At 42.7% G+C, this 26,662-nt stretch overlaps 1 protein-coding gene across 1 annotated transcript; it reads left to right on the top strand.

Moving 5' to 3' along the window:
* The first annotated feature begins 1,467 nt into the window (after nucleotides 1–1,467).
* Nucleotides 1,468–25,817, top strand: ntn4 (netrin 4). Its single transcript, XM_020646600.3, has 10 exons — nucleotides 1,468–1,971; nucleotides 3,937–4,487; nucleotides 11,052–11,330; nucleotides 15,975–16,101; nucleotides 16,380–16,565; nucleotides 22,812–23,025; nucleotides 23,116–23,210; nucleotides 23,608–23,676; nucleotides 23,898–24,071; nucleotides 24,776–25,817. Exons 1-10 carry the CDS (start codon nucleotides 1,926–1,928, stop codon nucleotides 24,913–24,915), a joined length of 1,881 nt encoding a protein of 626 aa, XP_020502256.2. The 5' UTR covers nucleotides 1,468–1,925; the 3' UTR covers nucleotides 24,916–25,817.
* Nucleotides 25,818–26,662: the final 845 nt, after the last annotated feature.

Below are 26,662 nucleotides of genomic sequence, written 5' to 3'. Positions count from 1 at the left end.
TGTGTGTGCGTGTGTGTGTGTGTGTGTGTGTGTGTGTGTGTGTGTGTGCGTGTGTGTGTGTGTGTGTGTGCGTGTGTGTGTGTGTGTGTGTGTGTGTGCACTCTCTCCATCCAAAGCCAATTAGTCAGAAATGTGGACATGAGCACATCAGCTTTTCATCAGACTCCACGTGGTTCAGTGCAGGGGGTCCCAAACTTTTTAATATCATGGACCACTGATCTTAAAGTGAGTGGGGGGGGGGGGAGTGTTTGAATAAGCCAATGCTAAGGTGCCCCAAAAAAACTGCAGTTCCTTGAGTGTCCACTAGAGGCTGGCTCCAAAAGACCCGCAGGTCACATACACACCCCATATTACAATGTCTTTTTGACAGCAGAGATTAACATGTCTACAGCCTGGTACAAAAAAAATGATTTTGGTCTTTAATGTCTTTATCGGCACACACTGTAGGGGGGTTGAATATCTTTTATAACCGATTTGTTTGTTTTTTTATGAAGGATATAGACTCATGCATTATTGGAAGAGTTATCAATCTTACTTTAGCGGCTGTGTCGCAGCAGTTTGTCAGGAGGTTTAGGACTTGCCCGCGTCAGCTCTTTGCCTGTCGTTAGGTCGACTAAAGTTTATTAGAGCCGGCATATATGGCAACCGCCATGGATAGACTTCCAAAACGGCCCTTCAGAAACCAAGGGACGACGTCACTCAGGCTTCATCCAATTGGCTCTTATTTACAGTGTGTGAGTTTTATATATTCACTTCATAAATAATTTAATCTGTAAAGTAATAAAGGTGAAACAATAAGGCTAAATATTTACACCTGAAGGTACTTTTATTTTAAATTTTTAAAGGCTTTATATGTGATTTTTTGATCCAGCAGATGTCGCCCTTGAGCACCAGCATGAAACCAAAACAACTCGCGCTGCATTGTTGTGTTAGCATGCTAATGCTAGCGATCTTTATTATGCTGGTATCTTCACACTGCATGTAAATTTACCTGAAATGAGCGTGATCTAGAAACACAGTTAAGCAGTGAGTACAGTATGTTATTCTTCTTTTCTCTAGTCCCTCAATTAAACAACTTTTATACACGAGGGGAGGAGTCAGCTGGCCGTCCTGGCGATGTAAACAAAGTGAAGATAGGACTCTGAAAACTCTGAAAACATCACAGACAGTGGGACTCGGGTGTTACACCCATTGTAGACAGTCATGACTCACAGAGTTATTTTCAGAGGATATACTTCATTTTTATTATATTTAAGTGTATATAAAGACTTTAATCACAGTTATGCTTCACAGAGTATCCTTTAGACCGCCTAGTGGTCCGCGCACCTCATGTTGGAGCCCCCCTGGTGTGAGCAGCAGGTTGTGGAGAAACTGTAAATGTTCCTTTAAGCCGGAGAAAAATGCGGAGGAGAGGCGGAGCTGCTGCTACTGTCACTACACCTCCTCCTCCTCCTCCTCCTCCTCCTCCTCTCCGGACTCTCTCACTCATATCTGTGCGGAGCAGAGCGGGGCAGCAGCGGGCTCTCACTGCGGGGAAATGAAACACGCTGCGGGTCCCGAAACGGCAACAAACGACGAGCCGGGAACAACCGAACACTTCCTCCTCCTCCTCCTCCTCCTCCTCCTCATCTCCTTCTTCCTCTTCTTCTACGCTCCTTCTCTGCTCTCTCTGCGGGACGTCACGCACCGTCCGGGATCATGTCGTTTCTCCTTTATCGCCTCTTTGGATCGCAGCTGAGTGAAAGAGAAAGTCCACACTGGATGTGAACCTGCGCACTTGTCTTCTTCTTTGATTTAAAAAACATCTCTGCACACTTGATGTCTGAATAACTCCAAAAAAAAAGAAAAGAAAAAAAAAGAAGCGACATTTCTGGGACAGTTGTTCTCGCGTGTTTTTGGATTTAATCTCCCTGCCACGAGGAGATATGTTGACTTTATTGGTGATCATCTTGGCCGTGCTGTCAGATGCAGGTTAGTGTGTTTTATTGTGCACAACACATCTCAGATTTATTGTTACCACAGCAACAGTGTGCATGTTGCCCCTGCAGAACTCCCTTTAAATGTTTAGTCATTTAAGCTCCGTTTAGAATATTCTTCTAAATTGATTTCTGACACATGAATCCTGATTTATTCAAACGTTTGAGGTGATTCAAGATCATACTCAAATGTGCTAAACTCCTGCTTCCATATTAAACTCATGAATACAGAGAACAGCAGCAGGCATGACTCAGCCCTTGTTGTTGTTAATTTGCACAAATTTGAATGGAAGTTTTGTATGAGAAACATAAAAGTCTTGATTTGTTTTTGATTTTACTTTGAAATCAGTATTTTTCAAATTAAAAGCTCCTGTCAAACCAAATAAAATATGCTTGTTAGTCCCATTTTTTTTTTAACTGCCCATTATATGAAACAATAGAGTTGAATTAAGTGATTGTGTTTCCTCCTCTGACCTCCACATACACACAGTTATGTAATTCAGTAGGAATTCCTGTCTCACAAAAACATGCTCCTTGAGAAGGCTCCTCAGAGCAAAGGTTCATTAATTCAGGCTCTGAGGGTGTAACATGATCGCATCTGTGAGGTGTTTTGATATGAAATACAAAGACATGTTGTCGAGGTCTGGATAATAAATCCTTATTGGAAGATGACACTGTGGCCCTCGGGGAGAGTTTTTTCTTCTTCTTCTCTTTCTTACAAAGCATCTGGGAGGCGTCTGCATGCCGCTCATCCTCCCCGAGCTGCCAAACATTATCTGTGTTAGAGTCCACGCTGGCTGCAGTCTGCAGCAGGCAGGTGCACAATGCCTCTATTATCCCCTTTGCATAACATTTCCGATCGAGGTAAATCATTTCACTTGTGTACACACTCACTTCGCCCACTCGTTCTTACACATGCTCTGTTTCTATCACTAAAACTCAGAGTCCTGACAATTCAAGAAATCTCCACACCTGCTTAAAAAAACCTAATAGATTACTCCAAGGGTCACCGAGGAAGATGGCGAGACATTTTTATGGTTTAATATAGTCAATTATTAGACTTAGATTGCACAATAATCAGCCATATTGCAAAACATTATTTGTCTTCCATTCCCGTGTTTGTTTAGGTGAGGCCTTGCATTATTATTATTTCTTACTTATTACTTTTGTGACATCTTGTCATGCAAAGAGTTTCATTTGTTTTGTTTTTTAATAGAATATATATATACGATATGCTTCCTTCCTTGATCCTGCAAGAAATTTGCAATAATTTGCTTTCCAGTCAACAACATGTGCAGTCAATAAGAATCTCCTTTAAAGGCTTTATATGTGATTTTTTGATCCAGCAGATGTCGCCCTTGAGCACCAGCATGAAACCAAAACAACTCGCGCTGCATTGTTGTGTTAGCATGCTAATGCTAGCGATCTTTATTATGCTGGTATCTTCACACTGCATGTAAATTTACCTGAAATGAGCGTGATCTAGAAACACAGTTAAGCAGTGAGTACAGTATGTTATTCTTCTTTTCTCTAGTCCCTCAATTAAACAACTTTTATACACGAGGGGAGGAGTCAGCTGGCCGTCCCGGCGATGTAAACAAACTGAAGATAGGACTCTGAAAACTCTGAAAACATCACAGACAGTGGGACTCGGGTGTTACACCCATTGTAGACAGTCATGACTCACAGAGTTATTTTCAAAGGATATACTTGATTTCTACATTTAAGAGTGAAAAATCACATATAAAGACTTTAAAGCAGCTTTTATTTGTCAATCAAATGTTCAAAAGCTGGATACTGAAAACTATTTTTTGGTGAACTGTCCCTTTAAACTCAGGTGTGCTGAGTGCCACACCTCACTGCTTTCACTCTCTTCTTGTTTTCTCTGCAAAGCTGTTTTGTCGCCTCAGCTCTTATTTGTTTGCTTATGTGTAAACTCTTTATTATTATTTGTTTTCAGGTCTGTCGGAGGTGTTCCGTGCAGGTGTGGGCCCTCGCTGCGAGAGCCACGCCTGCAACCCTCGCATGGGTAACTTGGCCCTGGGTCGCCGAGTCCTCACGCAGACCGTCTGCGGCAACAACGGCACCGAGCTCTACTGCTCGTACTCCGACCCGAACGTCAACCTGGCCTGCGACGCCGCCACGTGTGCCAAATGCAACGCGGGCCTGCCCCACCTCTCCCACCTGGCGGGCGCCATGTCCGACTCCTCCTTCCGACACCCGAACACCTGGTGGCAGTCAGCGGAGGGGGTGGAGTCCGAGACGGTGCAGCTGGACCTGGAGGCGGAGTTTTACTTCACGCATCTCATCCTGGTGTTTCGCTCGCCGAGGCCTGCCGCCATGACGCTGGAGAGGTCGCAGGACTTCGGGAGGACGTGGAAGATGCTGCAGTACTTCGCCGGCAACTGCAGCGCCACCTTCGGGCTGGAGGAGGGGAAGGCGGGAGAGGGATGGGATAGCGCCACCTGCACGTCTAAATACTCCGGGACTTATCCCTGCAACCGTGGAGAGGTGAGAAGGAAGCTGTTGACCTTTAACCTTTAACATCGAGCTTTAAATCTGTCTCTGAAGTCTAGGTGAAGCTTTGCTTTTACATTTTGGTGATTGAATAACTTTGCAGTTTTCCTCACAGAGAATATTCACGTTCATACCTGCAATTGTTTTGGTTCCCATCCTGGGAAACTGTTTGCATCATTACTTTCTCTTTAAACAAACTTCACGCTTTCTGCCCAGCAGCACGTACGACGTGCATCACCGCTTGGCACCCTGGAGAGTGGCAATGCTTGTTGTAATCTATATAGCGCCCTCTGCTGGTGAAAGAGAACTGCTTGTTTAATACACTGAAACTAACATGAAATTCTTTTTGACTGGTGATAAAATATCTTGTAATATCGGCGCATATCTGCGATAAAATGAATTGATACCAATAGTCGCTTGATGTGCTAATATCGGCCGATATTATCGGCTGGCCGATTAATCGTTCGGGCTCTAGACTCAAGTCAAGACGAGAGAATTTGATCCCCAAATTGTTCACGACAACATCTTTATGAAATGAATAAACATGGTGTTGCGGGGCTTGCTGTGCTGCCCTCTTCAGGGAAACTGAACGAGAGAAATCATAGGAGGGAAAGACGTAAAACAATGTTCATACTTTTGTCCTGTCCTGAAGTTGATTGTTGTTCATCATCAGTTTTTTTGTTGTTGTCATCCTTAAAGTCGGTGAATTCTTTCATGGTTTCAAGTGTTCATGGGTAATTTCAGCCAAATCTTTGTGTACTGTCTTGGCGGTCTTCACTTTTGATTTTCCACGCTCACTACCTGGTTAACTTGATTGTTACATTTTTGGTTTACCAGGGGTTAATTTTTGACTTTGGCTGGTATGAGTTCTTTCTTCAGCTGCCACCTGCCACTCTAACTGGAACATAAATGACTTTGTATTTATTCCCATTAATCAGCCAGCGGTTCTTTGGATGAACAGATTAGCATCAGGTCTTGGTTGATTTCTTAATATTACTCTTTGTCCAAACACAGTCAGATACGTCAGAAAGCAGGTTAACACAGGTGGGGAAGGAGGGCGGAGACACACCTGCAGTGGAACGCTGGAGGGGGGTTCCAGAAAGTTTCCTGTTCAGCCTTTTTCTGCCTCTATGAGTTAATGACTAATGATGTCATATCGACACACACAGCGTCTTTGTGCGGCAGGTAAATCGTCCTGGAGACCTTCTCCATCGGTACCTGCCCTCCTGGAACAAATTCACTTCTTTCTGCAGTAGGTCACGCAACATGCTAAAGTCATACGATGTTAGCACGCGGAGTAGAAAGCAGAGCACATCCAGGTGTGTGTGTGTGTGTGTGTGTGCGTGTGTGCGTGTGTGTGCGGGCCTGAGTGAGTGTTTAATGGCCGTGCTTTAACCGTTGCACGAGAGGGCTTCCTGAAGTCCCTTGATGTTTTAATTGAAGCAGTGTGTGTCAGGAGCTGCTCTGCAGATGTGTGTGGAGGCGCATGCCGAGCGTGTTGCTGCTCTGGACTCCCTGCTGAGCTCTCGTGTGTAATGTGTGTTTACGCCCTCTTTGATATTCCAAGTATTCCCCACAGCTGGTTTGGCCTTATTCTGCAGCCCGATCATAAATCTTTCTCTTATCTGCTCCCGCTGTGCAACTTGTGCATGTGTAAAAAATACGTTTATGGGCTTGTGCATTCAAGACCAAAAAAAACGGTAAAATTCTGTTTTTCTCTCCGTGTTTTATGGAGAAAAAAACTGAGGTGTGAAAAAGGCAACATATTTCCCTCTCTGTCTCCTCGTGCTTCTCTTATTGGTTTCTGTTCGTCTCAGCCACCTGTGCTAGAAGTACAACCTCTGCTCTCTAACCCCTTCAACTCCTGACCCGGAGGTCAACAGAGGTCAAGTAGCTCCTGACAGGCCAGCTGCTGCTGCTGCTGCTGCTCAGCTGTTCACACCGTTTCTGTTCCTGTGTGGTTTTGTTGTGATTGTGTGTCACCTGCGCTTACAGTTAAACACACTGTGGCCTGTGTAAGGTGCTGACAACAGAGCGCTACACTGTGCGGTGTGTGTGAGCCTGTTTTTAGGAGTGTAGAACCTCACTTCTATCACGCTTTGAATATGAGGATTTTGTTTTAGGGATTGATTTGCACACAGTTTAGCTCAGACCACATGAGGAGTCAGATCAACTTGGGGAGTCTTGCAGAAGGACACATTGGACAAGTGGCTTCGGGAGCTCGGGATCGAACCAACGACCTTCCAGTTGTGGGACGATTGGCTCTTCCAACCGAGCCACAGCCGCCCCTAAACGCACTATTTGAGTCTGCATTTTTACGCATTTCTAAATGACCAAATACTCCTAGCTAGCATGTTGGTCTTACACATCATGAGAGTGAGAGTGGGACATTCAAATATGATAAATATCACAGATTATCCCCCCAATGTGAGAAAATAGGCAATTTTAAGACACCTTATTGCATGTTTTTTGAATTTGTTATAGACTAATTGACATAACCCATTCAAATTAAACAGCCATGCGCACTAAATATTTGCAAAATGCTTTAAAATACTGCAACATTTCTCTGCTAGAGCGTGTAATATTGCAGACTACATTTTTGCGGGATGTGATCTTCTAAATCCTCGGTCATTTATCTCATTTGCCCCTGCGGATATTGGCATTAATTTATGCTAGTAACTTAATAATTGATTGATTAATTGAAGAAGTAATCCACACTGACAATAATCTGCAGTTGCATCACTTTAATATTAAAGTCATGTCACCTCATCAAGGTTTACTTCACCTGCTGCAGAGTAACTTTTAAACCCTGCGTAAACAATTTGTGTTGCAATCATGAAACAAGCTAAATGAGACATAAATGACTCGATTCAAGATCTCCTGCATGCACGTGTTGACTCTGGTTATCAGATGGCAGCGAAGGCTTTCTAGGTGTTGTTCTATGGCTGGGAGCAATTTCAGGGAGCTGGTAGGCTCAGCTTTCCTCCATGAAAGCATGTCATCTCTTGCGCTGAAAGCCTTTTCGTGTTCACCTGTAATGTGGGGGAATAGGTGGCGTGTGAGAGTGTGTGTGTGTGTGTGTGTGTGTGTGTGTGTGTGTGTGTGCGTGCGTGCGTGCGTGCGTGTGTGTATGTGTGTGTGTGTGTGTGGAGTATGCAGAGCTCCTTGTCTTATTTATGAGGTCAGCCGGGCTGGAAGAATGTGAGTGTTTGTTGTAGAGACTGACCTCCTTAGGGAAGAGAGCGAGGCCTACAGTGTACACACACACACACACACACACACACACACACACACACACACACACACACACACACACACACACACACACACACACACACACACACTCTCAGATAAACACATACAGTCAGCTCTCCGTCTGTCTGCTGGGAAGGAAGTGCCGTTGCTCTGATGGATGTTGGTACTGTTGGCTAGACGTCCCCCCCCCCCCCCTCCCCCCCCCCTCCCCCCCAGCTCACCCCTTCACCCGCTCTGTTTCCCTCTCCGTCTCTCTGCTTCCATCAATGCCCATTGTGCCTGTTTACCAGATTACAGTGCACAGTGCTTTGATGGAATTACGCCTGTTTAAGCCAGACTTACTTTTATTTTCCAGCCTCAAGTGGACACATGGACCACAGAGAACCAAACGCCTTTAAGAACTTCGAGACAGAAATTAAAACGTGGCTCATTTCGCAATAAATGTCTGCAATATTTTTCATCGCTGGGGTATAAAACTTTATCGTCTATAGTTTTGTTTTAAGCCATAGTCGTCAGATTCCACATAAGACACACTGCAGTAGAAAAGTGAAAGTTCAAAAAGGCAGATGTTTTCCATTCTGCACTTGTTGCACTTCTGTTTCTGTGGATTCACTCACAGTTAAAGGTTCCCTGCGGAGGTTTCAGTCAGTAAAAATCTTTACAGTCAGCATTTCTTACCAAAACACCTTGTGTGTGTCCTTGAAACCCCACGGACCCAAGGAATGCATTTTCCTTCAGGTAAAGCATACGCAAAGTCGATTATTGCACTTGATCTTGAAGACGTTTTTTTTTGTGTCATGTCATCCTCTTCTATCTACTGTTGCAGTCTTCTTATACCCACCAAGGAGGGAAATGTTTGCGCTTTGCTTGTCAGTAGGGAAATGGAATAATTATGCACTGATTTTTGTGAACTTGGTAGAATTGTAATATTTTTTTGTAGAGGAAGAAGCCATTAAACTCAAACCACAATCAATATTGACAAAATTGCTCTCTCAGTGCACTTCTACTTTTTCCCTGCTATTTCTTTTCATGTTACTGTTCCTTTATCTTTATATTAATGTTAGTCAATATTGTTAGATCGTATGAATATATGTTGCATGCTCATTTTCTCACATGTGCATCATACTTATTGTACTACAAGAGTTAAGATAATGTAAAAAATCAAAGCTCCATAGATTCAAATCTTGATCCAAAGGCATCTGGACTGGTTCTACTGGTCTGGTTCAAACAGTTGCATTTGGATCAATCTTCAAATCTACCATGACCTGGCTGACTAAGAACCTACACAGACATAGCTCCATAGAATAAGAAAACCTCGACAAGGCACCTTAACAAGCCATCTGAAATGTTTTATCCAGACCCTTGTTTAGTTTCCTATTTGGCTTTTCTGGTTGCTTATTTGTGTGCAGACTCGGAATGATATAAAACGATGAACAATAAATAAAAGCAGGCTGTTTCCGTCCTGGATAATCCTCATGGAGTCCTCTTGGAAATTTCATTTTTTCCATAAATTCCATTTTGCCTGTGGAAGAAAGTTTTTCTATACTGCTGTAATGGTTTTTAATTGTGTTGTGTTGTGTTGTGTAGGTTGGAGCCGGTTATGCACCACTCACATCTCACTTGTTGTTTGATTATAGGTTTCCCCTGAAACCCCAACAGGGTTAGTGTCCCGCTGTGAGGTGCATGTGTGAACAACTAATTAAGGAAGATTTCAGGGGTAGTCTACTTAAAGTTTTCAAGCCATTTGTAAAGGATTATTTTTGGGATTGTTTTGCCTTTATTTAGAGATAGGACAGTGGATAGGGTAGTAAATTGAGGGGAGAGAGAGTGGGGACAGACTTGCAGGAATGGATCCACAGGTCTGATTCGAACCCGGGCCGCCTGTCTGGAGGACTTCAGCCTCCGTACATGGGTCGAGGGCACTAACCACTACGTTACCGGCACGCCCATTTCAAACTATTTTTAAGAGTACATTTTTTAAACCAGCTTTTGAGGCATGTTGTAAAAGCTTAAAAAAGATTCTAGGAAGCCCCGACTGTGCTTAACATGTAAACCAACATACACACGAGTATCATCGGCATATGGGCAAACTCTTAATTTCCGTCTGTACATTTGGGGGGAAACTGTGAGGTGTTATTGTGTCGTAAAAGCTCGAAGATAGACTCTGTGGAATCTGCAACACTGCTGTTTGTGTGCATGCCAGTGTGAATGTGTGTATCCTCTGGTGTTGCTGTGGTATCACTGAGCTGTCGCGGGCCTTTTGTCCGTCCCTGAGTTATGTGAAGCTGCATCTCCATCCCCGTCTTTGTCTGGCCCCGCTCTCTGTGCTCTCCCGTGGGCCGGCGCCCCTGGTCCTCTATTTGTCGTGTTCTCTTAATTGTGGACCACAATGCCGTGACCCCGTGACCTCGTCCAACAACAGGGAAATTAATAGTGCTCCTCCCATCGCACTCGGGGCCCGTCATCCAGCCAATGAGGGCGCTGCATGGGGTCTCTGCTTGCATCTCAAAGCTTTGGCCAAAGGAAACACACATAAACACACTACTCATCCAAACGATATCACTGACAGCCAGAGACAACAACACACCCTGCAAACACACACACACACACACACTTCTTTCACAGCGAGAGGAGGGCAGACACCAACTCTCTTCGTGCCCAAAAAAAACAGCAGCGGTGCTCGTTGCTAGCGGCAGCAGTAGCCATGGCGATGGCAGCCCATAAAGGGATCTTCGATTTGAAGGATGTCCAGGGACCAGACAGAGTAAAGAGAGAGAGAGAGAAGGGGAGAAAGAGGGGAAAGAAGGGGCGAAAGGGTTTGAGGCACTTATTTAAGGACACCCAGCGCCCTCATGGTCACGTGAAGACAGAGTCAATGACTACGGGTTGTAAAGTCATGATTTATTGCACAAATAAAAACCAAAACAAACCGCCATTACCATGACAGATGTAGTGACACAGATAGCATCAATGAACCCGATTGTGCAACTTAATGAACCTGTCTAATCCCTGTAAATCATAAAGTGCGGCTGAAAGAGGGAACTTTCCCCCGTTCTGTTTGTTTGTGCTTTTTGATTGAGTAGAAAACCATAAAAACCAAAACAACTCAACCTGCTGACAAGTGTTTTTTAGGATCAAGTAGGTTGGAAAAGAAACAAGATGTTGTGGGCAGATTGAGACAAGGGATGGATATGGAAGTGTGTCTTACTTGGCTGGTAAATGTAGCGTTGCAAAACCTGCACATGCTCCTAACTGTAGATTTTTTTTCTGATTTTGATAGTGTTTCTCTCTCCGGCCCAACAGGTGATCTACCGCACTCTACCAAAGTGGGAGTCATTGGATCCTTTTGGGTTGGAGGGCCAGCAGCAGCTGAGGGTAACCAACATCAGGATTCGACTTCTGCAGCGACAGGCGTGTCCGTGCCAGGCCAAAGACCCCGCCTCCGCACAGGAAGACCTCCCCACCAGACACTTTGCCATCTACGACCTGATAGTGAAGGGAAGCTGCTTCTGCAACGGACACGCCGAGCAGTGTGTTCCTGCGCGGGGATACCAGCCCATCAGAGACAGGACCAACCATGTGGTAAGAGGGGGAACATAGAGTCAGAGTGTTAAAATGAAATCTTTTGAAGGAATGCAATTACCACATTACCACCAGAGGGTTGTAGGGCTTTTGTTGATATTGTGAATGTGTCAAAACTACACATAGCGGGGCGCTGGTGGTGCAGTGGTTAGTGCGCACGCCCCACGTATGCAGGCTGGGGTCCTCCAAGCGGGCGGCCCAGGATCGAGGATGTGGCTCCTTTGGGTTAGGGTTTAGTTTTAGTTTAGTTTAGTTTATTTGCACATTTTTTTGAAAGAATAGTCAAACAGAAAAATAAAACAAATACAAAATAAAACACGTGCAGGTGAGGTAGAAACTTAAACAAAGTTCAAATAAAATACAGTAAAAATAACAAAGTAAGAATATTTATCACAAATAAAATTTACCCAATTCAAAACATTGAAAACATAAAAATAGAGCAAAACAGGACATACAGTATGTAGACAATATAACAAAATCAGGACAATTCACTACAAATCTTTCTGACATCAACACATTTCTGAGTCTCAATTTGTATCTAGAAAAAGACAAAAGATCATTAAGTAAATAAAGATGCGTGTTCCATAATTTGACTCCACGGTATCTTATTGAGTACTGTCCTCGAGATGTACGACACATTGGTAGGTAGAGGTTATTGGTTTGTCTAGTTGAGTAATAGTTCACCTGAGAATTAAAAATGCTTTAAAGCTTCCCTACTCTCTCTCTCCCTGATTTCCAACTCCATCCACTGTCCTATCTCTCCATTAAAGGCACAAAAAGCCCCCAAAAAAAGCTACACATAGCAACACATAAAGGCAGTCTGTTGGATCTGCAGCAAAGATCTGTTTTTGCATCAATACTCCTCGACCAGTGATTACATTTCCAACCTAAATAAATGTTTCCAGTCTCAATGCTGCGATACGAATGCACCACTCCTGTTTTGACATGCGGGCATTTCCTTCAATTCTTTGTGTTTCACTTGCTCTGTGAAGTAATCACACCCCATGGGCAGGCTTTTCACTTGTTTCTTTGAAATTAAGATTGTTTAAGATTAGAGTACTTACAAACTAAATAGCCTGTTCTCTTTGAGCTGGCAGTCGTCTTAATAACAGACTGAAGGAGGGGTTTCACATTTTTCTTTCACTTCCACTGTTCTCCTGGCTCTCTGTCTGCTCAGATAAACAGCTGCCGTTCTTTCCGGTTCATAACAAACCCGAGAGATGTAGATACTGATCCCTTCTGAGCGAGGGCTAATGGTGGTGTTGATGTGTGTGTGTGTGTGCTGATAAAAGTGTGATTCTGTGTTTTTTCCTGGAGATCAACGGTGAAGTGTTTCAGAGCGGCGCTCCTATCACGGCCATCTCCACAAACAGAAACGCCGGGTGGCTTTGAAGCTGAGCGTCCGCTCTGCTGCAATCAGTGAAGCTCGACAGGGAAAGTGAGAGTCAACAAGGAGAACTTCTATAAGCAAAGTGATGTACACTGATAAACAGCTGCATGGCAACATTATATACACTCCTGCAAAGCCTGGATTGATAATCAACATTTCAAGACTGATAAAAATATAAAAACAACCCGCCTACAGAGCTCAACCTCGAACCTAACAATGCAAACGTATTCATGACTCTGTATGAACAAAGATATCAGCTAATGAGACCTAAAATCATTACCCTGCTTAAAAAATATGGGCTCTAAAGGAGATTCCTTTGCTTTGCAGCAGGCCTCTAGTGGACACTTGAGGAACTGCATGTTGGTTTTTTTTTACACTTATTGCTTTGGCTTCATTTTTTAACACAGGAGGTGACCATTCTTGTGCAAGCTAATGTTTCCATTCAGAGAAATTTAAAATACATAACTGTAGACCAGCTGTTCTATTTTTGCATGAATTAGTGGAATATGTTTTAATGGTTGTTTTTTTTTAAACACAATTACAACTTAAAACTAGTCTGTGTACTTCCCATACAAACTCATTTAAAGCTTAAAACATTTTGCAAGACCATAAAAAATTCCATCAAAACACGAGCTGTTGTTTAATAGTATATGCACAATAAATGAACAAGACCATTCATGTGTTTTCTTTGCTGATAACGGCGTGTTTGCACCAAAGCTCGCTGATAACCGATTTTTTGAAAACAGTCCTTAAATCTTTGAATCTGACTTTTTTCATGCCAAGAAATTCCAAGTAGCTGTACTGAGTGTTTTCATGAGGATTTCCTTTCTTCTGAGGGTAGAAAATCCTCTGAAACAGTCTTTAGACCACGGGGGGATGTAAAACCCTCCTCTGCACGCCAGGGTCAGTATAAAAAAACAGACATGCCTGCAAAATGACGTTTGAGTGCCTTGATATAAGTCCGTCTTTACCCTAGACTTGAACCTAAATCCTCCTTAGCTTTCCCCATAACATTACCTCAGGTCATAGGAACGTCGCTTTGCCATGCAGGAGCGTTTTGTAAACACACACAAAAGTTATATAAGTGTTTTGTTTTTTTTCCTGCCTATCAGCAGTTTTGTTTTGTGTCTCTGTTTCGACCTGGCAAAACCCAAACAAGCAGAGCAGAGCAAGATGGGAGATGAAGGCAGAGATAGCTGAACACTCAGAGTAAGGGAAGGGCGAGTGCCAGGCTGAAGAAGTTCAGTAAGTAGTAGTCAATGAACGCACTGAAAAAAAAACTCCACTGCAAGAACAAATGATCTGCGTTTAATGGAGAAATGTGGTTTAAAAGACTTGTGTAAGTCAGTGAACTTCTTGTGATGAAAGATACAACAGAAAACTCAAAGTATTTGGTCTTTTTTAATTCTCTGATTTTCTGAAGTTTTAAAAATCCAAAACAAAAAACGCCCACCAGAATTTACATTTTTAGACACTTCAAATCCATTGTCACCCCTTTACCTTTTCTGAAGATTATTTCCTTTTTAATATATAGATGGAAATGGAAGTAAAAGGAGCAAAATGTACTGTTTCATACTGAAACATTTAGAAGTGACACAAAATACAGCAACCGGTATTGCCAGGATAAAGTGCAATAAAAAAGGAGATGACACATTTTAGGAGAGCGTTGCTCGGCAGGATCACTCAAGTAAAAGTTACAGTCAAGTAAATTGTACTTAAAGTTGTCAAAGAAAAAAAAGCAATGATGAAGAGGAGGAGAACCAAAACGGCAGAACATGCACATGTACCTTACTCTCCACACAGCAGGCGTTGTTTGTTTGTTTGGTCTGCTCTGCGTTAAGGTGTGTGTGCTTAAGCATGCAATGTTGTGTCTGCTCAAAGTTTGTGTGTGTGTGTGTGTGTGTGCAGTAATCAGCAGTGAAAGTGATCTGTGTTGTGTGTGTGTGTGTGAGTGTGTGTGTGTGTGTACTGATAAGTCGAGTCATTACCCTCCAGACTCTGTAAAGACATAAGGACCAGATTGTGTGTTTGTTTATTTGTGCTCCTGTGCACCACCCCCCCCTCACATGGGATTGTTTTTTTTTTTTTGGGTGGTTCAGGGTGATTTCACTGTCTGCTAGTTAGCCACAAAGACAACAAACACGTGCAGACATAATGAAATCCAGAGACGGCTACAGGAGCTTTTAGCAGCAGTTAGTCCAGGCAGTGTTTTTCTCTCTCTCTCTCTCTCTCTATGAGCCTCTCTCGCCCTCTTTCTTCTTATTTCTTTGGGGTACAATCACTTCTATCTGAACCAGTTCTCTTACCCGCTTTGCCTGGCAAACAGAGGGGCGTCCAAAACGGCCGAGTGGGGGTAGCCTTTAAAACCGCCTACCTTCTCTGGTCCAAACAAATCCAGAGCATTATGGACTGGAACCCTTCAGCACTGCAGTATGTAGCTATGTAGCTATCTTTTTGATTATAAAACACACTCTCAGCGACCTCAACACTGCAGTATCATACTTAAGGTACACTCATATCTTGGACTTGTAGTGTAATATGTCCACAGTGTTGTAACTTTACATAAACGTAACCATGTGAATTCTTCTCTTACCGTGGGAAACAAATGCAAGAATTTGTGTGTGTGTGTGTGTTTGTGCATTAGCAGGACTTGCATGTGCATTTGCGTTGATCATTGTGTGTACCTCTGTAATCGTTGTATAATTATGTGTGTGTGTGTGTGTGTGTGTGTGTGTGTGTCCTACATTACAGTTGCACGGTGTAACGCAAACAAATAAAGAGCTTCCTCAGATGCCTTGCACCCCCCTTCAATCATTATCCAGCATGCATGGCATTCCAGCTCACAGGAATGACAAGGAGATTGTTATTGTGCTCTCAGCGCTGCATACTTGCACTCTTCTCATACACACATGCAAACTAACAAACACACACACACGCACACACACTAACACACACACACACACAGGCTTTTCAGACCGGAGGCCCGTTCTTGTTTCCAGTGATGAAGCCAAACAATCAATCTCCATTCACTAATTTCAGGCAAAGGGAAAGACCGAGGGAGAGATGGAGGGGAGGAAACTGAGAAATCTAGTAGAAACAGAGGGAAAGTAGAGAGTTCTAAAAGGGGAAAGAGAAGAAGTGAACTTTTCTCTCCATCTGACCTCCTCCCATCTCTCCATCTTTTACCTCTAGCTCTCATTTCTGTCGGTGCTAATGAGCTCTCCTCCTCCTCCTCCTCTCCTTATCCGCCTCAGGTCCATGGGAAGTGTGTGTGCAGACACAACACTGCAGGTGATCACTGCGAGCACTGCGCCCCTCTCTACAACGACCGACCCTGGCAGCCCGCTGACGGACTGACGGGAGCGCCGCACGAATGTCGGAGTGAGTTGAACAAACACAGCTGCGGCTTTTTTTTCCAAATACAGGAAAAAATGATGATGAAATTTGTACCAAACATCAGCGCTGGAGTCAGACCGTCTGAGGAGAAGGGACCCGGAGAAACAGAAATGTCTTCAGCTGAAAGCGAGGGGCTCCAGCATGCTGAAAGTTGGCAGGATTTTTGAGGGAAAATGTTCCAAACATTCATTAGATATTAATAATGTAACTCCATTTCAGCCTCTCTTGTTTCTGATTGGTCTATTTCCTCCCTCTTCCCCCAGAGTGCAAATGCAACGGACACGCTCAGAGCTGCCGGTTTGATTGGCCGGCATGGCGCGAGTCCGGCCAGCGCAGCGGAGGCGTGTGCGACTGTCTGCACAACACCGAAGGAGGTCAATGTGAGAAATGCAAAGCCGGTTTCTACAGAGACCCTCAGCGTCCACAAACTGCCCCCGACTCCTGTAAAGGTAAGATACACAACTAACTAAATCAAACCAAAATGTGCCCGTCATGGAAATATAAAGTCTTGATAATTTAAAGCGGACTGAAAGTGCAGTATGGTGAAAAACAAACACCCAAGGTTCAAGTTCACTTTGAAATTTGTCACCTTGCATTTCCCTATTTAGTGACGCTCATTGTCCCCAGAGGATAAATCCTGAAAAGATAGAAGTCTGAATTTTCTCTAATTTTTGAAGAACAAGCAGCTTAGTTCAAACTGTGTCTCTCGTAAGGGGCAGAATTGATTTTGTAAATGTAAATTATATGTATGGAAAGTTCATCTAGTTCCATAGCGGGCATTTCTAAACTGCGTTGTTTTGAGGATTACCTTGTATAGCGCTTTTCTCGTCTTCTGACTACTCAAAGTGTTTTTACACCGCAGGTCACACCTACACATTCACACACTGATGGTAGAGGCTGCTGTGTAAAGTAACCATCAGGAGTAACTAATCCCATTCATACACATTCATACACCGCTGATGAAGCAGTGGGAGCAAATCAGGGTTAAGTGTCTTGCCCAAGGACACATCGGACATGTTGCTGCAGGAGCTGGGGATTGAACCAACTGAGCCACAGCCGCCCCCTTAAAGTCTTTCTATGTGATTTTTCACACTTAAATATAATATAAATCAAGTATCTCCTCTGAAAATAACTCTGTGAGTCATGACTGTCTACAATGGGTGTAACACCCGAGTCCCACTGTCTGTGATGTTTTCAGAGTCCTATCTTCACTTTGTTTACATCGCCAGGACGGCCGGCTGACTCCTCCCCTCGTGTATAAAAGTTGTTTAATTGAGGGACTAGAGAAAAGAAGAATAACATACTGTACTCACTGCTTAACTGTGTTTCTAGATCACGCTCATTTCAGGTAAATTTACATGCAGTGTGAAGATACCAGCATAATAAAGATCGCTAGCATTAGCATGCTAACACAACAATGCAGCGCAAGTTGTTTTGGTTTCATGCTGGTGCTCAAGGGCGACACCTGCTGGATCAAAAAATCACATAAAGCTTTTAAAGTCATATATGACATATTTGATAATCATAGTTAGGAGTGAAGTGAATCAAAAGGAGACAAATCTGAACAAAAAAATACTCTTAAATAAGGTTAAATGTTATTCAAAGTGACCACATGATGTGACCTCAGTGGCTTCATTTGGCACCGAGAGGAATTTCACTTGTAAATATCTGATGGGTTTTTTCTGATTCAGTGTTTTTTTTGTCAAACTGACAGTAAAGCCCTCAGTGTGACATGTAGAACACGCTGTGAAATGTCATAAATCATAATTAATCATACCGGCGTTGACAAAAATGTAGCTGGTGTGAATCCAAACATGAACCTCATACAGACCACACTGGCACGGTGCTCTCAGTCTCCGAAAGGAATGCTAAGGACGGGGATCACAAGCCGGGACGTGCAGGTTGGATAATACTGATTCCTGATGGGCACCTGGCTCTATGAGTGTGTGCGTGTGTGTGTGTGTGTGTGTGTGCGTGAGACGGCAGACGGCACCACGCTCCATCCGGGGTTTACACCGTAGTTAATCATCAGATGGTGGCATTCCTTCGTCTTGACTCAAATCTCAACACACAACCCCCTCCTTGTCCCAGCTTTGGCTTGTTTTGCAAGTTTTCATGTGTGACTCAGAGCTCGAGTTGCTGCGGGGTAATCATTGGAAGTACATATGTGTGGGTCTTTGTGTGTGTGTGTGTGTGTGTGTGTGTGTGCCTGGGGTTGATGCGGCGTGCTGCCCCCTCCGGTGATGAGACGAGTCTTAAGTAAACACGCGATAGTCATCCGTAAACACAGAGCGGCTACATTCTCCCTCTGATTATCTGTCAGTCGACTCAGTGAGCTCAGTCCTGTAGGTATGCTGGACGCGCACATGATTACAAGAATGTAAATTGCACCAGATCTTATAAACACGTCGAGCTGGGAGTCGATGTGTAGCGCCAGATTCAGATTTTTTTGGGGGGTATTATTTATAGAAAACTTTGGAGCGCCGTCCCGCTAGAACTTAGCCAACCATGTCACCCCTTTGTCGACCAATCAAAATCAAGAAGTGGCAGGACTTCTAACATCAACTTTGCCAACAACTAGAAACTAGTTTACATGATAGTAGTCTTTACATTCTACAATTCACTTAGCAGACGCTTTTCTCCAAAGCGACGTACATCAGAGAGTAAGAACAACACAAGCAAGGATCTAGAAAAAAGGGAACAATGTCAGTAAGAGCAAACGATCAAGTATGTTACAGTATGTTATTCTTCTTTTCTCTAGTCCCTCAATTAAACAACTTTTTATATGTGAGGGGAGGAGTCAGCCGGCTGTCCTGGCGATGTAAACAAACTGAAGATAGGACTCTGAAAACATCACAGACAGTGGGACTCGGGTGTTACACCCATTGTAGACAGTCATGACTCACAGAGTTATTTTCAGAGGAGATACTTGATTTATATTATATTAAATGTGAAAAATCACATAGAAAGACTTTAAAGGACACAGGCCCAAAAGCTGCTCCCACTGCTGTAGACTCTTAGTCTTGTTTGTGCCTAAACATCTTTAACCTTTTTACAGTTATACATTTATACCAACCTCTTATGACAGTACCAACCAGTAACCAAAAGGTCTGAGTGATTTAGAAGCTCTGATAGTTGATGAATTGCGTTTAGACTTCTTCCAGCGCAGAGGTATGCTAGCATGACACGGCAATACGTTTCAGCATGCTTGTGTCTCTTGTAATGAAAATTGGCACATCATCTTTTTTTGGAAAACAGACGTAATGTGAGGTTTGAATATCAGAGACCCGGGTAGGGTATCATGCTTGTTTTTATTTGCTTTGGTGTTACTATGAAGGCTGTGATGGCTGATTGATGGAAAGTTAAGAGCAATGGCATGCTCATGGAGAACCCCCCCCCCCCCCCCCCCCCGAGACGACGACGGTACAGGTTGTGAAATCCCTAGCTGTAGCCACTCGCTGACAATGGAGGAATTTCCCTCCATCGTGAGGAACATTTTTTTCATACCATCGGCTCCGAGGGGCCCGGGAAAGAAAACACTCTTGTCAGGCTCCGCGCAAGCTCATACACACAGAAAACACTTAAAGCCAGGGGGGAAAGTTACAGTGTTTGTTTACATCTGTGTGCGTGGGGCGGTTGGGGGGGGGGGGGGGGGGGTTATTGTCTGCTCAGGCAGGTGTCTTGTCATGTCGCGCCACACGCTCTTTTAGGTTTTCATTGTTGGAGCTCCTTCAGCTATCTAACACACACATATTTACACACAGGAGTCCTTGTCTGTTGACCTCTTAGGAAGCTCATAAATTCTCACACCGTTATGTAAACACACACACTTACTGAACACACAGTCACATGTGTTTTGGATTTACATGGAACCAAAGTGGTGCTATAATCCTGGTTGATTATCGACATGTGCGGGCGGCTCAAACAATAGTGTAGATACAGACACAATTAAAATCTGAAGTCTTGTTTTTGCCAGGACGTGTCCCAGTGTTTATGTGTCTTGTGTTTGTGTCCTCCTGTCTGCACGAGTCTATAAATCTGATATTGTTTATGATTTTATTGATACTTTTCTTGCCCACTCGGGTCGTTTGATAAGGCGTTATCTTATCCGCGTGAAAGGATTTGTCTGATTAGCTGTCTGGTTTTGAGCTCAAGGGAGTTGATGTGACATCATTTCAACAGGAAGAAGACAAAGAAGCTCCTTCATTTGTTTTTTGTTACTTTTTATTGTCATCATGTCTTCACATTTTTATAAGCTGTGTGGTGTCAAAAAGGTTGTGGAAATACTAAAAATAACACTTACAATACAGAAACATGTATTACAGTTTGTTTAAAGAAGTAAAACTGAGGTAGCTTGGATCTGTGTTACATAAATTCATACATTTTTCCCTCCATCAAGGTTTTCTTCCCTTTCTCTACGATATTTAATATCTTTAGGAGGGGCAAACAAACAAGTTAGTTATATAAAATGAAAGAATAAAATTAAAATTAAAAGAAAGAGAAGAAGAGTCAAAGGAGAAAGAAAAGAGAAAGAAAACATAAAACACAAAAAAAACACACAAAAAAACACAAAAAACACAAAAAAACACAAAAACACAAAAAAGTTACTGTCATTGTTTTTTTTTGAGAAGGCCAATGAAGGAAACAGGGTCACTCCTAACCCCCGATAAAAGCAATATAAGCATCAACTTCAAACCTTAATCAGATTTGTGTTTTGAAAAGAGGAAGGACGATATTCTGTTTTCTTATTAAAGATGATTTCAGCAACACTGCAGCGAATTGGGCAGAAACTGTACTTCTAGTAGTTAGTACAACTTCACAGCCGGGTGTGGCTTTTGTCTGTGTCATATTGTCCAAGAAACGATGACATACCCAATCTACTAATAAGCTGAGATACTCCATAGAGAAGAGAAGTATGCAGTATGTCACTGTTACACCTTAAAAATAGCAGTTTCAAGATGGAGAGGGAAGAGTGCAGCGAGTCAGGCCTCAGGGTGTACAGTAAGTCTTTAGAGTCATTTACTGCCGGTTGAGCTTCAAGCCCCATTAAACAGCAGAGAAACGGCTCCAAACAACGCCCCCTTTCTTTGTCGCTCTCCCCTCGTCTTCTGCCTCTCCTCCAACTCGCCCTCGCCCCCCCTCTCCATCCCCTCCAGCTCCGTCTGCCCCCAAGATAGGGACAGATTTATGGGGGAGGCCTGACATCTCCTCCTGCAGGGCTCCTGGTCTGCAGCGTTGATAACAGTAGAAAGACTTGCAGACAGAAGTTTTCTCAGACTGTGTGTGTGTGTGTGTGTGTGTGTGTGTGTGTGTGTGTGTGTGTGTGTGTGTGTGTGTGTGTGTGTGTGTGTGTGTGTGTGTGTGTGTGTGTGTGTGTGTGTGTGTGTGTGTGTGTGTGTGCATATTGTTTTTGGAGGTTGTTTAAAGAACACACTATCAGCACACAATTAAGAGGGGACAGGAGGGAGGGAGAGAGCTGGAGAGGTCTGAGTGTGTGTGAGTGTGTGTGTGTGTGATAAGAAAAAGAGAGAGTCCTTTGTGTTACAAGCTCGAGCAACAATATCACTCAGACAAATAGAACAACTGTTGAATGATGAACTACTTAAGTCCTGGTAATAAATTGTTGTTTGCAGGTCAGCAAACAGTCAACTGGAAGACCTTTAGACTCCATGTTTTCTGAAGGGATGTTTCCTTGTTTTTATAAATGATATATGTTATTTATTTTATGACTGTTTATTCTTTCATATGAAAAATTGTGTTAACAATGTTATTGGTCTGTCAGTCACTTTGTTTCAGTTTGAAATATTCCACAGATTGGATTGAAATTTGGTGCGAGCCTTCATAGTGACCAGAAGTTTGAATCCCTCTCATTTGGTGATTCTCTGACTTTTACGTTGGGTAGAAATTTGATGACAAAACTTCTCGACCAAAAGCCTGCAAAAACCAAAATCATCCAACATTTGTTGGGTCGAGTTGTTTGCAGCAGCCGTGTAAATCAGAAACAAAAAAATCAGCATAAACATTACAGAAAACAGGGATTATGAAAACATAAACTGCTGAAGTTTTCAACACATTAACATGTTAAGCAGCGGCGGGATTAGAAAGTATTAGGAGGAGTATAAATGACGGAAATTCTAGGAATTTTCTAAGGCGGATCCAAGACTTCTTTATTGATTGTTTCAGTCAAAATACAATCATCAACTTCAGCTCAAGTAAGTTTTTGTTTAAGCTAAAGAAGTCGAATGCTAAGCCATTTTCCCCCTGGTTGCTTTTTAGTTTCTTTAGACTGTATTTCACCAAATATCGTTTCAATATTTCTCCTACAATTTACTTTAATATGTCAGAAATCAAATACCAAATTCCCGTTTTCTAAAATTCATATTTCTCTGAGTTACTAAGCATCTCTCAAGCATTTCTCACACGAGTATAACTGCACACAGTTTACCTTTAGTGTAACAAAGAAACATGTCCACATTTTCCAGTATGTATCAATGTTTTTTTCAAGTAGCACTAATTGCAAAGTACAAGAATATTATGGTGATGCAGGAATAAATAAATAAAGTCAGAGTATCATTCAAATCAGTAAAAATTATCCTCTGAGGACCAAGAATTTGACAGAAAGTTAAATTAACAAATGTGCAAAAAGCTGCTTTAAATGCCTTCAAATCCTCATCCTCACTTCTTGTCTCTCACAGAGTGCAGCTGCCACCCGTTGGGTTCGATGCCCTTCCACCTGGCCGACGGCTCTCTCTGCGACCCCTCCAACGGAAACTGCATCTGTAAACCCGGAGTCGGAGGAACCCATTGTGACAGGTGCATGGTGGGATACTGGGGCTTCCATGAATACGGCTGCCGTCCATGTGATTGTGCTGGAGACTGTGATCCGTTCACAGGAGACTGTATGTTGGGGTAAGTAAAGATTTTAAAAAAAAATCAAATAAGTACATTTTAAAGTTCTCCTGATATGTTTACATTCTTGTGTGTTTGTGTTTTTTGCAGGTCTGATCTCGACCTGTACAATTTAGAGGGAAACTCAAGTGAACCGGTCAGGATCTTCAGAGTCGATGAACTCTTCTCTGCCCTCCACTACTCAGGTGAGATACAGAGTGTGTGTGTGTGTGTGTGTGTGTGTGTGTTTTCCACCCTCCTCCACAGTCTGGTGACCAAGCATTAATGGTTAAGTAATGAAAGTCTTTACTTGCCTTAAAAGGACATGGAACAAAGATGAATGTGTGCGTTAGTGATTTTTGTGTGTGTGTGTGTGTGTGTGTGTGTGTGTGTGTGTCCCTTCTCTTAGACCCCCCAGCACCATGTAACTGCAGCTTTCATTGGCACATTCCTCACTGGACACACACACACACACACACACACACCTGATTGCATTCTTAAGACGTCGTGCACAGCATCTGAGACCACACACGCAAACACACGCACACACTCACACATCGGTTATGTTAAAAATATTAATCCGTTCCTGTTTGCCTCCTGCAGAGAAGTGTGAGTGCAAAGAGCAAGCCCTGACCAACAGTAAACTCTTCTGCACCATGAATTATGCATACGGTAAGATCATCATCTCATTCAAAGATTTTTTTCCCTCTACAATACCTTGTGCTTTTTTTGTCCTGGAAACACATAAACAATTTGTCACATTCTTAATTTTTGTTTGAAAGTTCCTCCGAGTTTCAAACATGTCGAGTTGTAGCACCGTTAGCGCCTTCCTTAAAACAACCGACATGTTTACAGAGGATGTTATGATGCTCATGTCCTGTCTTGTCTTTTAGTCTTGAAGGTGAAGGTGCTGTCAGCCCATGATAAAGGTTCCCACGCTGAGGTGGAAGTCAAAGTTCAGAAAGTGCTCAGCCAGAACACCAAGGTGAAGATACAGCGAGGTCGGGTCACTCTTTACCCCGAGTCCTGGACCGCACGGGGATGCACCTGTCCAATCCTCAACCCAGGTCAGACAAACTCTGCTTTAAATGCACAAATTTCCCCCACGGTGGATCAATAAAGTTTATCTTTATCTTTATCTTGTGCAGGTTAGAGCTGCTGTTTTTAACAGGCAGATACAAAAAGTGCCAGGATTAAAAAAAACACCTTAAAACATTTCACATAAACCTGTAATAACAGATTTTTTTTAATCGGATCAAGATATAAATGGTGAAGAAAAATCATCATGTTTTCATCAAACAATACGAAAAACAACATTTTGATTCAGGAAAAAAAATCCTGCAAACATTTTTTAAAATCATTGTCAAGTGTGTTTAATGTATTGTGTCTGCTGTTGAAGTAAAATATGAAAGGATTTAGATCTTCTAGACTTTCTCTAGTTTGAAACCAAAGTTTCATTTAAAATATAGGCAAGTGAAAAAAAGTTTCTGATTATTTTTTATCAACGGGTGAGCGAAAGACTCTGATAGTTTGAGAGATAGAACGGTCTTCTTCATGAGAGTATCTTACTGAAAATGTGTAAAATGTTATGAAGTAATCGAGGTAACAAACATGAATGCAAGCCAGTTAGATAATTATGTGTATGCTTAGCTATGAAGAGCAAGTCTAAGCAGTTTTTAAGAATAAGTCATACAGCTACAAAGTTTCATTGGAAAACTGAAATTGTCTTTCAAAAACATAAGCGACTCTGACCATTGTCCTCATTTCTCAGGGGTTGAGTACCTCGTGGCGGGCCACACGGACCGTAAGCAGGGCCGCCTCCTGGTCAACATGAAGAGCTTCGTCAAGCCCTGGAAAGCCAGCTTGGGTCGCAAAGTCCTCACACTACTCAAAAAAGACTGCAACTGGTAGATTGACCAGTAAAATCACTGGAGGACAGGTTGGACCCGATGGACAGAAAAGACTGTTATTTTAAGGAACACAAACGCAGAAATGTGTGTTTTTCTTGTCCTCCAGTTGTGAAATACTGAAATGCAAAAGGTTTGAGGGGCTGAATTGCGATGATTGAAGCCTGTTTGATATTTCTGCTGTCGTCCAGTAAGAGCTAGCAACGGACTCCTGTGGGATAAAAGCACACAAGACAAATTTTTTATACAAAAAGACTAAATCTCTTCCTCTCTGCAGCACTTTAGCCCTAGATGGACTGAGGGAATTTGGACACACAAAGAGAGAAAGACTTAACACACACACTCTAAATGACCCCCTGACATGGACTGTGGACGGAGCACGTCCAATCCCTGATACGCTCCATACACACATTTACACACAAAGACAGCAGTTTGTGTGTGTGTGTGTGTGTGTGTGTGTGTGTGCTGCAGATGTAATGTGCAAAGCACGCGGAGAGCGACGCTGAACAAGCCATACAAGCCACTACAGGTGGTTAAACCTTAGCCAGTCCAGGTGTGCCTGTGTTGAAATCAGAGTGAATGGGATTTACCCTGAACGTGAATGTATTTGCCTGTTTTTCAAATGTGTGTGTGTGTTTGTGTGCGAGTGTGTGTGTGTGGGACAGAGAGAGAAAGTGGATGAATGCGGAAGTTTATTACGAGCACAGTCCAGATTCAGTCCGGCTCTTTCTGTAGATTTTGTGTAAGCTTTCAAATACAACCGTTCCAATGTTTAAAATGCAGCATGTTGTGTATTGATTCATCTCATATCACAGATAAATCCAGAACATTCTTTGTTATTGCTTCCTTTGTGCTCTTGTACAGTATTATTTGTATATATCTATATAAATATAATGTTCTTCTTTCTCCCTCTGTTTAATTTGTTTTTTGTGCGAGGAAATATGGAAGACATAATTCCAGATTATTATCAATCAATCTTTACTTGTGTAGCGCCAATTCATAACAAATGTTATCTCGAGACACTTTACAAAAAGCAGGTAGAAGACCTTACTCTTTGATATATTACAAAGACGGTACGGACCAATCAGGTACCAAAATATGCCAGACAGTTATAAAATGATGGTTGAAGCAAGCGGTTAGCCTGACTAGCTCATCTAGCTACTTAGTCGAGACAGTAAAACCGACAATGAGGACATTTTTTAAGGAAAGGGATTCATCTGGAACCTCTCCGAGTTAATTTCTGACTTTTTTTTTTATCAACTTGTGTGTCCCAAAATGCTTCGTTATTATACAGCCAATCAGCGCAAGAAAATGTTTGACTGAGCAGCTAGGCTAGTTAGCTAGTTCTAACATCTGAATGCGTTGGCTTCTAGATTCACAATAATACACAGACTTTTTGTCAGAACATAATTTAGGATACCAAAGTAAACATTTAAAGGTGTCAACTGGAAAGCATTCTCACAGAAGTTTGTAAAGTCGGTGGTTGTTGTCAGCTGGGAAGCATACTCGCAGATTAGCATTCTAGCTAGCTGCTACTTGACTACCCATATCGTTCACTTTGTTTTTGCTTCTCAGTTCGTAGTGGTCCATCAGGATTCTATTAGTTTTGTCTTATAGTTATTAAAGGCTTTATATGTGATTGTTTTGATCCAGCAGATGTCGCCCTTGAGCACCAGCATGAAACCAAAACAACTCGCGCTGCATTGTTGTGTTAGCATGCTAATGCTAGCGATCTTTATTATGCTGGTATC

Source organism: Labrus bergylta, chromosome 23, assembly GCF_963930695.1.
Source record: "Labrus bergylta chromosome 23, fLabBer1.1, whole genome shotgun sequence".
Classification (NCBI taxonomy): Eukaryota; Metazoa; Chordata; class Actinopteri; order Labriformes; family Labridae; genus Labrus; species Labrus bergylta.
This window is presented reverse-complemented; position numbering and strand designations above follow the sequence as displayed.